The sequence below is a fragment of the Uranotaenia lowii genome, chromosome 2, assembly GCF_029784155.1.
Source record: "Uranotaenia lowii strain MFRU-FL chromosome 2, ASM2978415v1, whole genome shotgun sequence".
NCBI lineage: Eukaryota > Metazoa > Arthropoda > Insecta > Diptera > Culicidae > Uranotaenia > Uranotaenia lowii.
In genome coordinates, this window is record NC_073692.1 from 145229907 (window position 1) to 145246792 (window position 16886).

General features: G+C 39.0%; 1 protein-coding gene across 1 annotated transcript; it reads right to left on the reverse strand.

Moving 5' to 3' along the window:
* Nucleotides 1-6484: 6484 nt before the first annotated feature.
* LOC129741947 (uncharacterized) lies at nucleotides 6485-12428 on the reverse strand. Its single transcript, XM_055733774.1, has 2 exons — nucleotides 6769-12428; nucleotides 6485-6719 (listed from the first exon to the last, which is right to left on the reverse strand). The coding sequence occupies exons 1-2, from the start codon at nucleotides 12426-12428 to the stop codon at nucleotides 6485-6487; spliced, it is 5895 nt and encodes a 1964-aa protein (XP_055589749.1).
* Nucleotides 12429-16886: the final 4458 nt, after the last annotated feature.

The window sequence follows — 16886 nt, forward strand, 5'->3', positions numbered from 1 at the left end:
TTTCGACTAAAAAATTCGACTAAAAAACACAATTCACCACCAATTTACATAATTTAATTGATGATTCAAGGCAATAGCATTTTGGTGCTTTTTTAATTATTGATTTGGTAGTTTTTAGCGTTATGAACTCGAACTTTTTTATTAAATTTGGTCGAACACTTTGAGTTTTGATGATAAGGAGTTTTAAAATGTATCAGTTTTAGGAAAAATCAAACATTGAAAACTGATCAACTAACAAACCTACATATACGAAAAAATCAGATTCTGATTCTGTTCATCATACTTCATTCAATTGAGGGATATTATTATGATGAAAATGATGCATGATCTAAAAAATGTGAAATTCAACAATTTAAAAAATGGAAGAATATTATAACAAATACTTTTGACATAACTGTAGAAAGTGTAAAAATACTTGATTTCATTTAAAACATTTGTTGAAACCTGCACAAAAAATACATGTCTTCTTAAAAATATCTTAAATTCAGTTTAGTTTAAAACTTCTTAAAAATTTGATAAATGAAAAAAAGTAAAAAAAAAAACAAAAACCTTCTAAAACTTTTTTCGCAGTACTCAAAAAAACTTGAATTCTTGAAGAAAGTTGATAATTTATTCAAAACTTTTATTTTTGAATGATAGGTTTTGATTTGAGTTTTTGTATAAACAACGCAGAAATTTACTTATTTAAAGTCATTTTAATAACATGCTGATAGAAATGTTGCATATTCAGATTCAAGGTACTAAAATTAGTCGAAATTATCTTTTTAATTCATTGCACCTTCTAAAAATGAAAATTCTGTGGCCTTGTGTAAATTATCTGTTGTGTTGAACATTTAGAAAAACAAAAAAAAAACACTTAATAAAATTAGGTCGAAATTGGTTACTTGAAGAATTTTTCATACCAGCATAACATTTGTAATTAAAATAACGATTGAAAAAAAATGGTTCGTTTCAAACTCTGTTCTTATTCAGTTACACTTCTTAAGGGGGAAGTAGGGTCTAACACTTTAAAAAAAATGGATTTTTTTTACTTTCTTATTGTAAAACGTTTCAAGAATGTTGTGTCAAATTTTCAAGTCAATCGAAGCAAAACTGTAGAAATTATAGGCTTTTATCTCCTCTTATCAAATACTGCATCACTTTTAGAGGAGAAACTTCAAACGCGTTTTTCTCGAAAGCACATTTTTTAAGTCAGTGGACATCGTCATTTGAAATCTACTTCACCGATTCTTTTCAAATTTGGAACATATTTTCTACATATAAAATACCAAACCCCAACGTTTTTCTTTTTTGTTTTTTTTTTTTACTTTGGGGAGATTTTACAGGTGAAAAATGGCGGATTTTTTCGTAAAAAATCGTAGTTTTTACTTCAAACAGCCACAAAAATTTCATAAAAAAAATTTCAAGTTAAATAAAATCCTGTTTTCTAAAAGGCATCCTCGAAAGTGTTCCGTCACCGGCTCATTTATCAATATTTTTCTACGAAAAAATTACTAAATGTTCTTTTAACAATGCTTTGTATAATGCAAAAAATTTGAATACATTTGTTTGAGCGATAGCTCTAGAAAAAAATCGTGAAAATGGTGTTTTTTTATACCCGTTAGACCCTACCCCCCCCTTAATTAATTGGTCAGTTCAAATCCATTTGTTATGCACAAAAGTGATAGTTTTAAAAAACTTAAAATTGACCCTTAAACCATTCAAAATCACTAACTTAAGTCAATCATAAAGCTACAAAGAAAACGGTTTATCGTTGAAAACTATAGATTTAAAAAAAACGTAAAATCTGCCTAATTATAATGCAACCCAAATTTAGCCGAACTCACCCGAACTAGAAAGATATAGTTGGCTTAGCTTCAGAATGGGGAGATGGGGGGGCTCAAGCTGAGCTTAGCTTTCCTTGTTTGACTACTCGTATTCACCTTTAATCATTAAGCACGAAATGCTTTAATTAGTCTTCAAAAATACCACCATTTTCTCATAGTTTTAATAAAAATATAATATTATATTGTATCTTATCATGCAATGCATTTCAAATTTCATGATCCCTGGCGTGGCTAAGTAGAACGAGTTCCACAACGCCAATGGTTGATACTCCGTGATTGGTCATTCAATTTTGTACAAGGACCAAAAGAAAGCAGCTTGGGATTAGCAACTCATTCTCAATGCACAGAACTCATGCTCTCCTTTAAAAAAAAAAAAAAAAAAGATCAATAACGGCGCCGGCCACGTTCTACCAGTCAAAGAGGGATGAAGGAAGGATTGCCAGTAAAATACTTTTTGCTTGTTTTGTAAAACTCTGAAACAATGATAAGTCAGTTTCAGCAGCTATAGAAATCGTCTATACGTTTGCGAATCTATTCTCAAGTATCTCAGAAAGGGTTGTTTTGGTAAGGGAGAAGTTTAGATCAGGAGCCAGTTTTGGAAAATGGTGCGATCTTTGGTTGACCTACACATCCTATGCTCCTAGACGTTTCCTAAGAAAACATCTAATTATATCCACAAGGTGTTTGTAATTCGAAAATTTAAAAATAATTATGACCTCTCAAATAATAGGAAAAGCAACCATTCAAATATCCTAGAAGCTAGCTGTTTACCTCACTATAACTTCTAACACATCACAGATTCTCTTATAGACTCTGGAAAATAAATAACAAATAAACTCTCAAAAAATATGGAATAATCATCAATCAAAAAGTTATAGATGATGCATTTTGAAAACATATTTAAAGGAGCAAGAGAAAAGTAAAATAGAAATGTGTTTTTGATGGAAAAATTGATATTTGACTATAATTTTTTTATGATAATCATTATAAAAACTGTAACTGAAACAAAAAAACTGTGAAAATTATTTAAATAAATTATAGGTATACCTAAGAAAATGTTGAACAATAAAAGTGTATAAGATTTAATATAAAAACAAGCGAAATATAATCACTTTGGTTGAAACTCTAAAACAAATAATTTACACTTAATAAGAATGTATGATAAAAAAATAATATCGAAAAGGTCATGTTCGTATTCAGTTACCCTTCAAAAAGTTTATTCAGCTATTAAAATTCTCGAATAAAATCATTGCATACCTTTTGGACAAGTATAAATTGCCAAAAGGTAACTACAAAACCATGTATAGCTGGAGAAAGGAATTGAGAAGCTTTGGGACCAAACTTGCATTCAAGATTGGAATGAATACGATCATACAGCATGAAAAACCTAACTTGTAGCAAAAATATCAGCTGCAATTTTTTTTTCAATCAAATGAATACCAATTAACTCTGGTACTTTGTCAAAGAAAACAGAATCGTACTACTTATCTGTGTATGCCAGCTTTACTTTCTGGTTGAATTTCTGGCCACTCTTTCCAGACAAAATATTCTGGACCTGGTTGAGACCGTATGAGGTAGCATCAGCCCCGTTCACTCAACCATTCACAACATATTGCAAAAAAAGCTAAATTTTCGCCTATTACCGATTGAACTTCACTCTTCCACGTTTTAAAACTTTAAACATTTTCTCGAGCATGGATTGCTGCGACCTCTCACTCGAACTAGAATGTTACAGTTATTTGAAAACAGCTATTTTTAATAGTTGTGTCAATATAACTCGTTTCAGTCTCAATATTTTTGCTAAGTTTGTTCTACAAAACTGTTCTATTTTGAATGACTCAATACTCCTTCAAACATACCTTGCATGTATACGCATTGTCTGAAAAGGTATCGTAGAAAAACTGAATTTTAAAAAAATATTTTTTTTTATTTTTGAACTCTTCTAACTTTTTATGGTTTTACTATGTTGAAGTCTATTACTATACATTTTAAAATCCAAAAACTTACTAAAGACGCTCTAAAGCTCTGAAATGAAAATTACGAAAAATATTTTTTTATCTCATTACTAGGTGACTCAATCACTTCTATCAAAAGCTCATTTTGAAGTAGGGCTAGGTGGGGTAATTATGAACAAAATTTCTTCATTTGGCACACTCACAGCCACCATATGTTTATTTATTATCATCAATTCTGAAAACCTGCCAATATTGAATGTTTCCGTGCTCTTCATCATTCTGTAGAGCAACTTTTTTTTTTGGTCGCAACCCACGTCCTTGAGACGTCTGTTCATAATTACCCTGTCTGTTCATATTTACCCCCCTGTCTAGGGGGTAATTATGAACACGGATTACGGACTCGGTATAAAATTTTTGAAAAGTAACAGTATATTTATACTTTACATTTTCTCATAGTAAGTAGTGTATGGTGATTTTTTACTTAAAAAATTATGTTCATAATTACCCCAAAACCTGTTCATAATTACCCCGAGACTTGTCCAATATGATTTATATGGTGTCAGAAAATCTCAATTCAACACCAAATAATGAGCAGTAATAAGAAAATGGGTTTTTTTTATAAACACTCAATTCAATTCATGTATAAAACTTATAAAATAAACAAATGTAGTCAAAATTTAGAGATAAAACAACACCAAAAATAGCTATTTAGTGTTCTTTTGTATTGATTTTTTCTATCTTTTGTTTCGGGCGTTTAATTTCTTTGTTGCATCTTTTACGTTTTGGTTGGATTGTTTTTCCGTTTTCTTGTTGTCGTCGCAGAACATTTTTATTTGATAGGACCTCTCCATACGAGTGAAATTTTAGGCGAGTTAGGTTCCTCGATGATTTTTACATCCGTTTAAAATGTTCTGTGCAGCAAACATCAATTCTTCACCTTAATGTCGTGGGCTAGGCTTTTCAGGAATCATGAAATTGAAATTCAAAAATCTTTTAAGATGGTTGTTTCACAAAACACTCAAAAAAATCTTCTTGAATCAGTGAACACCGAACAGTCATTTTTTGCAAGGCTTGTCAGTTCTATATGATTGACTGTTTTGAAAATTATTTACACTAATAAATTTTTTTTATCACTTCTACGAAATTCCACATTAGTAGCTGTATTCTCTTAAAAAAAAGAGAGACAATTTTCAACCAAAAAATATTCATTTTGTGTCAAATTAAAAAAAAGTACCTATTCGAACAAATTAACATTGAAAAAAGTATCTAAGTATAAATATAAGACTGCAGGAAAATAGATTTTGGCTCTTTGTTATCCGGATGTAACACATAAACAATTATTATTTGCTATTATTCTAATGTTCTGAATAGCAGCACGTCGTACGATTTTTTTTATTCACAAATGGTTTTATTAAGGCATTTTACTTATAAGGTTTTTTATGTGCCGGGAGTATTTTTCACGTAGTACAAACATACAGGTAAATGGAACTTTTTTTTTCTTTGCTTTATGGACTTATTCACCTAATAAGTTTAGCAAAGTTTTTCATAAATTATACTGTTGACCACAGAAATTTAAAGTTGATTATAATGTTAAATTTCACGCGGTTATGAATAAAAGCTCGAGCAGCAAACATTTTGTAAACAAACGTTGAATTTTATTTTTAGTAAAATGAAACATTTCATAAAGTTTACTTTACAACCTTGTCATTTATCAGTTACAAGAAAACTACTTTTGGAAGGTGTTCTGGCATCCCTGACGTCGCTGCATCTGAACAGACCTAACGGCCACGCTACGAACTGTCAAACCAGAAAACGGTTAGAAGTGAAAATTTACGACGAACCAAGAAAGACAAGTGACGCTCTGCGTATATTTTATAAATTAACGATAGTTTTAGTTGTTAAAGTTGTTTGTGCCATTCGTGAGTACCTTTTTAAATTGTTGTGAACCTTTGACTAAATCTAACTTTTTGTAATATTTAGCGCACATCGGTAAAAACCCGATCTAAGGCTGATACCACGCACAGTCGAGCATTCTTTTCAAAAGGGCCGATATAGGTTAGATTTTCTTTTTTTGGTATCAGAATTATTTGTAATAATCCGCATTTTCTCAAAATCTAGGCCAGAAATCTATGCTCTTTATTTGTATAACTTGGCATCAAAAAACGGATACTCCTCTTGTACTAAAGGTTCTCGCAGCAGCTCTAGTTGGAGCAGGAGCAGGAGCAGCTCAAAGCTAAAAAACAATGAGTTTATTAGGGCAAAGTTTTACATAGGATTTTTTGTTTCTTACATTTGTCTCCTTTAGTACAAGAGGAGTATCCGTTTTTTGATGCCAAGTTATACAAATAAAGAGCATAGATTTCTGGCCTAGATTTTGAGAAAATGCGGATTATTACAAATAATTCTGATACCAAAAAAAGAAAATCTAACCTATATCGGCCCTTTTGAAAAGAATGCTCGACTGTGCGTGGTATCAGCCTTAGATCGGGTTTTTACCGATGTGCGCTAAATATTACAAAAAGTTAGATTTAGTCAAAGGTTCACAACAATTTAAAAAGGTACTCACGAATGGCACAAACAACTTTAACAACTAAAACTATCGTTAATTTATAAAATATACGCAGAGCGTCACTTGTCTTTCTTGGTTCGTCGTAAATTTTCACTTCTAACCGTTTTCTGGTTTGACAGTTCGTAGCGTGGCCGTTAGGTCTGTTCAGATGCAGCGACGTCAGGGATGCCAGAACATTCTCCACCCCGTGAATCCGGATCGGCCTCCGCATCGCCTTGCTCGGATTCACCGTTACCTATCTCCATAACGGCCAGCTTCGCCACCGGTCTCTCAAGTCGTCCAGATGCCGTTTGTACTGCAACACGTCTGATCCTTCCATCCTTGTTCGGGATTAGCTCCACGATCCTTCCTCGGATCCAGGTACGCCGACTGCCTTCCGCAATATACACCAGGTCTCCAAGTTTAACCGACACCACACCACAACTTGGACCGCTTGTTCATATTAGGAAAGTATTCCTTCAGCCATCTGTCCCATGTAGCATCAGCTAAATACTGCGAACGAAGGTAACTGCTTTGCAGTGCTTGGCTAAGACTGATTGGATCACGCATAGGGTCCTGATCTCCCGTGGAGTTACCCAAAAAGTGGTTGGGTGTCAACGCTTCGTAGTCGGCCGAACTTTGAGGCATGTACGTCAGTGGACGAGAGTTTATAAAAGCTTCTGTTTCCGCCAACACCGTCAGCAGAATCTCGTCGTTGAGTTTCCTTCCGTCGTCGAGAGCTCTCATCGATTCTTTCACGCTTCGCACCATCCGCTCCCATACTCCACCCATGTGGGGAGCGGAGGGCGGATTGAATAACCAGCTTGTTCGGGCGTTGGTGAATGTGTCGGAACAGTCGACGTTGATTCTCTTGATCTGTCGTTTAAGCTCGCGATCGGCACCGACAAAGTTCGTCCCGTTGTCGGAAAATATTTGGCGTGGGGGACCTCTTCTTCGCACAAATCTCCTGATCGCCATTATGCAGGAATCCGTCGTTAAGCTGTACGCCAGCTCCAGGTGAACGGCACGGACTACCAAGCATGTGAAGACCGCTACATATCGCTTTTCCTTCCGCCTGCCAACGGTTACCTCCAACGGCCCGAGATAATCCACACCGGTATACGCAAAGGGTCTGGTATACGGTGTCAATCTTTGCTCTGGCAATGGCGCCATTCTTGGTGGATGTGGTTTACATTTTTTAATCTTACATACCTGGCAGCTTTTCGATACTTCGTTAACAGCGGACCTCAGATTCGCAATCTGAAAACGCTGACGGAGCTCGTTGACAATTGTCTCTCTGTTTGCGTGACCAAAAATTCGGTGATAATGCTCCAAAAGCCTTTGGGTTACTAGATGCTCTCTTGGCAAAATTACTGGAAATCGGGAATCGAAGGACGCGTACTGCGCATTCACGGTTCTTCCTTCCACTCTAATAACACCAAATTCGTCAGCAAACGGGGAGAGTTGATACAATGAACTAGATTTCTCAATTTTGATTAAATCCTTCAGGGCTCGTTCACGATTAGATATCAGCACCTTCACCTCATCGGGGTAGTGCTCACTTTGAGCCAATCGCCAAAGGATATTTTCGGCTGATTGGTATTCGGATTGCTTCAACGGTGTTTCGATATTCGGGATGGTTCGCATTACGTATCGCTTCACATTCTCTACGGAAGGTACCGTCTCGATGGGCAATGCTTTCTTCCGTCGACGACAATTCGAAATAAATCTTATAACCGTAGCCAGTATGCGTACCAATATGGTCCATTTAGAGATTCTAGCAATGTCAATTAGCTGAATGGGAATATCAATGTGGTGGAAAAGGTAGTGGGTTCTCAACTCTTCGTTGGTGCTTTCATTCGGTGATTTCTGTTGTGGCCATCTATCAACAGGTTCGTACAGGAATGATGGGCCATTAAACCAACGACCATCCGGTTTTGGATCCGTATCTTTATTCCACTTGGTCAAACAGTCAGCGATGTTCTCTTTTGAAGGGACCCAGCGCCACTGATCCGAATCTGTTAAGGTCAGAATTTCTCCGATGCGAACGGCTACATATTGCTTGAATTTTCGGTGGTCAGATCTAATCCAGGACAAGACGGTGGTAGAGTCCGTCCAAAGAAATTTCTCCTTAATTTCCACCGTGTGGCTAGAACAAATGTTTATCATCATCCTAGCACCCAACACAGCGGCTTGAAGCTCTCTTCTGGGAATCGATTGCACCTTGAGGGAGGCCACCTTAGCCTTCGCCATCACCAAGCAGCATTTCACTTTTCCATCCTCGATGACACGGAAATACGCCGCGCATCCGTAGCCCAATTCACTGGCATCGGTGAACACATGTAGCTGCAATGTTTCGTACCCTCCAGCATGATCTCCACCACAGTAGCACCTGGGGATCTGAAGGTTGTTGATTTCTTGGAGAAGCTTTGTCCATCGGACCCATTTCTCGAAAGCTTCATCCGGAATGTCGTCATCCCATTGTATGCCGCATCTCCAAAGATCTTGGAACAGCATCTTCCCGTGGATTGTATACGGGGACAGAAGACCCAATGGGTCGAAAAGACTCATAATACATCGAAGAGCCATTCTCTTAGTCGGTCGTCGTTCGCCGCAAACATACGGCGCCAGCTCACCACGTAGGCTGGTAGGAAATTGGAAACAATCCTGCCGTGGGTTCCACTCCAGTCCTAGGACCCTCTCGATGTTATCGCTTCCCATGTTACTGATAAGTGAGAGCGATTTCTGTTCCGAATTCTCTCCGACTGCTTGTAGCACCGATTCATCGTTGCTAACCCAATTTCTCATGGTGAATCCGGCCCGAGCAAGGGCTCCTTTCACCTGAATCGCTCGATCAGCTGCTTCCTCGGAAGTGGGGGCACTATCGAAATAATCGTCCATATACGTTTTCTCCTTGATAGCTGTCGTAGCTTTCGGGAAATCCTCCCGACACTCGTCCGCTATTTTGTGCAACACGTAGATCGCCGAACAGGGCGAGCACGTCGCTCCGAACGTCGCGACGTCCATAATATAAACGTCGGGCGGTTGTGTTGCGTCGAATCGAAACAAGAATCGTTGGTAGTTTTTGTCTGCTGCTCTTATTCGGATTTGGTGGAACATTTCCTTTACGTCGCCACCAAAACCGATGCGCCACTCTCGGAACTTGCATATCACTGAATGCAGGGGGACCAGTAAATCCGGGCCTTTTAACAGTTGATTGTTGAGGGAAACTCCACCCACTGAGGCCGCCGCGTCCCACACCAGCCGTCTTTTGTTCGGTTTCTTCGGGTGCGACACCACATTCAGGGGGAGGTACCAAACGCGTTCAGCACTAGTTCCTGCCAACTCTTCTTCGGTTGCCTTATGGGCATACCCTTTTGTCAAATAATCTCGTATTTGTTGGTGCACGTTAGCCTGGAGTTCGGGGTCTTTTGACAGCTTGCTCTCTAGGCATTTCAGACGTCTCTCTGCCATGTACCGGTTATCTGGGAAGGACACTTCATCTGCTTTCCACAGCAAACCAGTTTCGTATGCACCGTCACGAAACACCGTGGTTTCCTCTAGGATCGTTTTACATCGCTTGTCTTCGGCAGATTCAAGAATCGGCGCAAACGGGTTCTGGGGTTCCTCCAGAACGAAATGTTGTCGGATGAGGTTGTTAAGTTCTTGATCTGCGTCGCAGTGATGGAAGTTAACTCGGACCGAGTTCTTGTCATTTCTATCTCCTGCCTCGTTAGGCCCATAGATGGCCCATCCGAGCAATGATCTCACGGCAACAGGTTCGCCAGGTTGACCTTGCCGACTTTCGATTGGGGTTAAAATGTCAATGTTATCTAACCCAATAAGCACTTCAGGCTGGGCATCGTTAAATGAACTGATTGGAGTATCTTTCAGATGTTCATAACGATTAGCTAATTCGTCGTAGCAGAGGGTTTGCTTCGGTAGCTTAAGTTTCGAAACCGTGTGTGCGGTAAAAGAATGTTGTTTCGGATCTCCCAACTTCGAGATCTTGCATTTAATGAGCTTGGATGAATTTTCGTTCCGGGTTACACCGGAAGTCCACTGTAGTTCCAGCGGATGCCTTTTTCCCTCTATTCCTAGGCGGCGTGCTAATGACGATTCCATTATGGTCAGTGATGACCCTTCATCGTAGAATCCAAAGGTATCGACAGTGCGATTTCCGTTGTGCAGGGTAAGTGGAACTATTCGAAAGAAAAACGCTTTTCTGAATTCGTTGTGGGAATTACAAACAGATTTAACGACTGTTGCTTCTCCCTTTTTGGCTTGCGCCGGAACATGGAGCAACGGATGGTGCTGAACTCTACAGCCTTCGATGTTACATCGGATTCTTGATTTACACTTCCAATTACCGTGCTCATTCAGGCACATTTCGCACAAGTTCCACTGGCGTACTGCACGCTTACGTGAATCGAGATTTAGTTCTTGGAACTTCGAGCAGTTCCGAACCCGGTGATCTAAGCCACCACAGATTGGACATGGCTTACGTTGTCTATATTCTTCCTGGTTTCCATCACTGTTAATGTGAGCATGGAAATGTCCCTCTTTCTTCTGCGACGGTTTTGCATACTTCGCTGTCTCAGGTTTCGGCGGTACAAGCGTGGTAACCTCACAGGCGTCTTCGGCCAATTCCTCCATATACTGGCCAAATTCCTTCAGCGTTGGCTCGGGGAAGGAGCGTTTATATCTCACCCAAGCAAGCTGATGATGAGCAGGGAGCTTCTCAACCAATTCGCTGAGCAAATCGGGATTCGATAAATGAGCTCGTAGACCTGCAGCCTCTAGCTGGTCACAAAGGTGCTGTACAGCTGTGGCAAACTTAATAAGGCTATCTAGACGCTCAGATTTTGGCGATTCGAGTTTGCGCACTTTAGCCAGCATGTTCCTTACAAGAATTTCGGGCCGTCCATAAAAACGTTTCAGTGTTTCCATTATCTTCGGCACGCTGTCAGGAAATGTCAATTTTGTTCTCACTGCTTCTCGAGCCGCCCCTCGCAGGCTTTCTCTAAGACGGACAAGATTCTCAACGTCTGAGAAACCGCAGGCAGCATTGGACGTTTCGTAACTATGGAAAAATATTGGCCACTCCTCAGGCTCTCCGGCAAACACAGGTAGTTTTCTGGGCCAGACTTGGCGAGCCAACACTTGTTCTGCAGACGGACCAATATTCAGGTTGGCAAACGCTACCGGTTGTGGGAAAGGATTTATGGGTTGCTTTGGAGGTGGTACTTCAGGAATCAGGTTCATAATTGGCACACGGATTCGTGCCGAGTGACTTCTAGGTTCGGAATGAACTGATTTCGATGTACTCAGTTCGACTATCCGAGAGTTAGCGTGATGCTCTTCACCTCGTTCCACCATGGCGTGCAAAATCTTTCCGCTTCGAGCTTCGGCGTTCGAAACATCAAAAACCTCTTCCGGATCGTTATTGTTTTCCTCCAGCTGATTGCGCAACCATTCCTCAGCCTTTTGACTTCCACTCGGCGCTGATTCGGAAACACTTTCCGATCCCGAGTCCTCTACTAGCTTCTCTTCCAGCTGGTGCTTCTTCTTTAAGAAGGATTCCTCAGAAGCAAGCTCTTCTAGACGGATAGCCCGTTCCTTTTCTAGGAAACGCATTTCCTCTCTCATACGGCGACTTTTAATTTCTCTTTCTGCTACCAATTTGGCCAACTCAAGTTCGGTCCGGATGCGGGCGCTGGATGTAGTAGATCTCACAGATTTGCCGGCACTTCTCACGGACGAATCTTTGTTGGATTCCGCACATTTCTTCCTAGCTCCGTTCTCAACTTCAGCCCTTCCTATTCTCGTTGAACTGGAGTGAGGAGCCTTTGATCGCACGATGGGTGTGCTGAAATCGGCGGTGTTTACGGACTCTGACGGGTCTGCAGAAGGTGGTGTGCATTTAGTGCATCTCCATGGGCGATCCTTTACGCCGGGAGATTGATTCGCACAACTCAGATGCCACCAGCCTAAACAATTATCGCACGACACCATTCTCCGTTCCACCGAATTAGGTCTGTTGCATCCACCACAGTCGAATCCATCTTGGCAATCAATTTCCTCTTCCGAATTGACCATCTCGATTAAAGAACTATTCCTGGGATACAGATATTCGGTTTCGGTAATATCAGTAACACTATCCTTACGCACCACTCACTTAATCTAAGAAAACATTAGACTGCTTTTCTTTCTATCAACAAAAAGCAAGTTCTTATCACTAATTTTTTAAACAAAATTAAGACTTGTTTAAATGTGGTTACGAATTGAGCTTTTTTTTTAATTTCAGTTTTATTCACTTTTTTCACTTTTTAAATTTAATTTTGTGTTTTTTTTTCAAAGACTGAAAAGAACTGGCATAGCTTTTTATTCTAAATCCGAATCTCGTTTTTTGAAAAAAAAAAAAAAAATCAATTTCTGAAAAATTCAAAACTTAACACTCAACACAATGCGGACCTAATTTATGTATGAAATTCATTGAGTTTGGTTCAGTGGATTCTGTGATATAGAATGCCGAGTGTTGATGTTTCCCGGCTAAGATTCTTTCGCATTCCTTAATGTGTTAAGATCTTACAGAAGGGGGAAGGGGGGGAGGGGAGTAGTTTTCTAAGGGGGAAGGGAAAAAGGGGTCTGGAAATGCTTGGGTAATTAGTGAATGGCACCCTGAGTTGATGAATTGAACATTTGACCATCAACAAACCAAAGAAATGTCAGGAAATGAATAAGAACATGTGTTCATAATTACCCCATAGGACGAGAACTATGGGGTAAATATGAACAGTCATCTGTGAGACAGTGTGAATAAAAAATTTCAAAATTTCTTCAAAATCCAGACAAAGCATCAAAAACTGGATCTCAAACAGGTGATAACAACATTCCAGCTTGAGTTCCTATGATCAGATATTCAAAACATTGAACATTGTCGAAAACGATTTCCGTTTCACAGGGTAATGGTTTTTTAAAACGTCTGAAATGATATCATTAGGATTTGAAAACAGATCGAAAACAGCTTATAGCTATCAATGGGATGTTAAACTACCACTTTTGGAACTTTTTGTGTTCATTCATCCCCCACAGCAGCGCGTATGGCACTTGTTCGGAATTACCCCGTGTTCATTATTACCCCACTTGACCCTACTTGTAATGTAGGTAAAATGTTCCCAAGACACTATAGGTAATGGCTAATTTCCCGTCAATTCCTCTACATTTTTTAAATATTGCAGAAAAGCATGTTGGAACTTCGAAATTTTAAATCAAATGTGACTTATGTTATGTGATTTTTTCTGAGGAATCATATGAAGGCTATTTGAGGCACCGCACGCTCTATAAAATGGATCTATAGCTGTTTTCACGCTCAATTCCGCTACATGTTTCAAATAAAGAAACACAAGAAGCGCTGGTAACATGAACTACTTCATAGCAAGAACTAGAACACAATTTGCGCAAAATAGCTTAGTTCACCGCGGAATGATTCTTTTTAATTCACTCCCAATGGAAATTAAAAACGCTATAAACCTATCCACATTTAAGAAACATCTTAAGTTATTTCTCTTCAATGAATATTAAGTTAATTCAGCTTAGTGGCATCAACCCACCTAGACGAAGCCTTACGGCATATAGACAGTTTGGTTAGTCGGGGGGTTCGATGCCTCTTTGCTTCGCCATAAAAAACAAACTTTTTTGCATTGCACTCCCAAGACAACCTCCAAAAGCAACGCGACGTAGACGCGGTAAAACCTACTTACATGGACTCTTGGGAGCTTAGGATAGGAAATTATCCTTGTGCTTTGCAATCCCTTTTCCTGCCCCTTTCCTACCCTGACCAATCCTAAACCTTGTAGCAAAATAGTGAAAATAGTTCTGATAAGTTTACCAGCCGGGAACCCTAAGCGTCTACCTCTAATGAAGGCAACGGAGTCACGTGCACATCACATTTGTAAATTCTCAGGCTGAGCAGTTGACAACAGTCTTCAGACTAATCCAACTGCTAATAAAATGTTAAATAAAAAAAAAATAACATCGGAAAAAATTACACAAAATAGATCTCATTTGGTTCAAATTTTTTAATTCCGACAATACTTTTTTCTAAGTTAATTGAAACATGTAGAACAATTGAGCGTGAAAACAGTCATAAGGCTATGATCATTTAGTATCCGGGCAGTTACAAACGTGTGTATTTTAAAAACTATTCATTTGATCAAAAAACTTTCTATGGAGGAAATGAAGGTGTTAATCACCCTTATTCTCGTTTACGGCGTATCTGACTTTCGTTCGAACGGATACTTTCGAACGAATTCGAAAACTGTATTCTTGTTTTCGTACGAATGTGATACGTTCGAAGTTGGTGCTGCCACATCAACTTCGAAAGTTTTAGGCAGCCCTGTTCTTTTCAAAACATTGCAGCTATTTTGTTTTTGGTGGAAATTGATTCATTGACCAGCGTAGGAAAATATTGAAAAAAAAATTGATTCGTCGTTTGCCGGGGGCGAATCAGAGAAGCAGCCTAAGATGAGCAGTCAGCAGTCGAGGTGTCTGATTCCAGTATAAGATTTGACCGGCAAAGTTTCCATCTCCAGGTGCAGTCGACAAGCAGTGCAGAAAGCTGCATCCTAGATGGCCCCCAGGACCCAGAAGCTGTTTTTTCCGGTCGCAAGCAGCCGGTAGTGTTTGTGAGTTGTGATAGTGATGCCGGATGCCGGATGCCGTTGCTAAAAATCTCACCCGCTGGGAGGAAGTGGCAAAATTTGGAAAAAATTTGACTTTCAAGTGAAAAATATACCTAAAAAATTTAAATAAAAAAAGGGTTTTTTTTAATTTGTTTAAAAAGCTTTCCTTAAGACGCTCATTATTGCCCGGCGTGTTCGTAAATTGATTTTTTCTATCGAAGTGATTGTTTTTATCGATGCTGGCGTTTGTAAATTACAAACAAACGTATGCAAAAGCATTGGGAAGTGATTTGACATCTACCAAACAAATCGATCGACCAGAGCTGCAAATTATCAGTGTCAGACAGCCAATATCAGCCGACTTTGATAAAGTTATGCATGTCTATGTCATGCGATACTGATTTTTGGTCAGCGACATAAGCTTACAATGTCATAGCATCATGCTTGCTATGACTTTTTCTTCTTACAGCCAACAACTACATTGTATCAACTGTTGCGCAACTTGTAACGTAAAATCCCTCCCAACACAGCTAGAAAATGGAAAAGTAAGACGACCGTATGCGTGATGCGAGGGGAGTGAAAAAATGTCATTCAATATTAACATTGCTGCTTGACTGATATTGTAGCTTGGTCATTCAACTGGTAGACGACATTGATATTCTTTCGATAACATTGACTACTAGACGTTGGTCAGGAGAAACGAAATTGACTGAAATTTACCAGCCTTGCGATCGACTGATGCATCACCCAAAAAATCAATTTACGAACGCGCCGTTACTTCACAAAATTGTGCTTTAAATGCCTTAGGTTCGAAACATCAGATATGCGATTCAACTTCAAAAACGCTCCCGGTTCGCAGCATCTGACTCGCTTTTGTTAAGCGATAGCAAAATACAAATAATTGTCATTTAAAGTTAAATACAAATTTCAGCATTAAAACCTATGAACATTCTTTATTATTTCAAATCACGTATCATTTCCTCAATTCACAAACTTTTTATTTGAACGTCCGAGATTCGCAACATAAAACTAGCACTTTTTTAACGATGAATAAAAAATGTTCCGTCTTTAAAATTTTGTTATATTACAACACACAATTTCGCGGATTTTATTACAGCAATATTCTTATTTTGAACAACTTTTGAATTCCAGAATCACGATATTAAACTTCACTAATTGCTTTGAACGATTATGATTTGTGTGGAGGCGAAGGATGAACCACGAGCTCGCGCGCCTCTACGGCGAACCCAGTATCCAGAAGGTGGTTAAGGCTGGCCGGATACGCTGGGCGGGACATGTTGCGAGAATGCCGGACGACTGTCCTGCAAAACAGGTGTTCGCTACGAATCCGGTAGGAACAAGACGAGCGGGGGCGCAACGAGCAAGGTGGTTAGACCAAGTGGAGCGTGATCTGGCGAACGTGGGGTGCCCGAGAAATTGGAGAACGGTTGCTATGAACCGAGTGAATTTTAGGAATTATGTTCGTCAAGTTATGTCGTGAGACGGAATACTATGTAAATAAAATAAGATTATGATTTGCAGCATCAGACTTGCGTTTGACAGTCCATAGAAAAAATACGTTCGATCGAAAACGGGAATGCACTGTTTCGTTCGTACCTGGGGGAGGAAGACTGAAATTTGCTGTATCGTTTTCTGTATCGTTTTTTTACTATTCGGCAAAAAGCCAGCAATTGTTGAAAAGATTTGTAATCGTTCAAACTTTAACTTTGGATGATCAGTTTCGTGTAGCGAGTCATTTAACTCAGTTGTTTAGGTGCTAAATTTAGATTTGACTATATTTTTAGAACTACCATTAATCAAACCATTTTTATTTATCAGCTTCAAAACTTTGACGAAAATTCAGCGACTCAAC

Bases quoted from the DNA above. Each gene is read 5' to 3' on its own strand.
- LOC129741947 (XM_055733774.1), bottom strand. From the start codon at position 12,428: ATGGTCAATTCGGAAGAGGAAATTGATTGCCAAGATGGATTCGACTGT. The intron at 6,720-6,768 runs GTGTGGTGTCGG...TGCGGAAGGCAG, and splicing joins AACAAGCGGTCCAAGTTGTG to TCGGCGTACCTGGATCCGAG.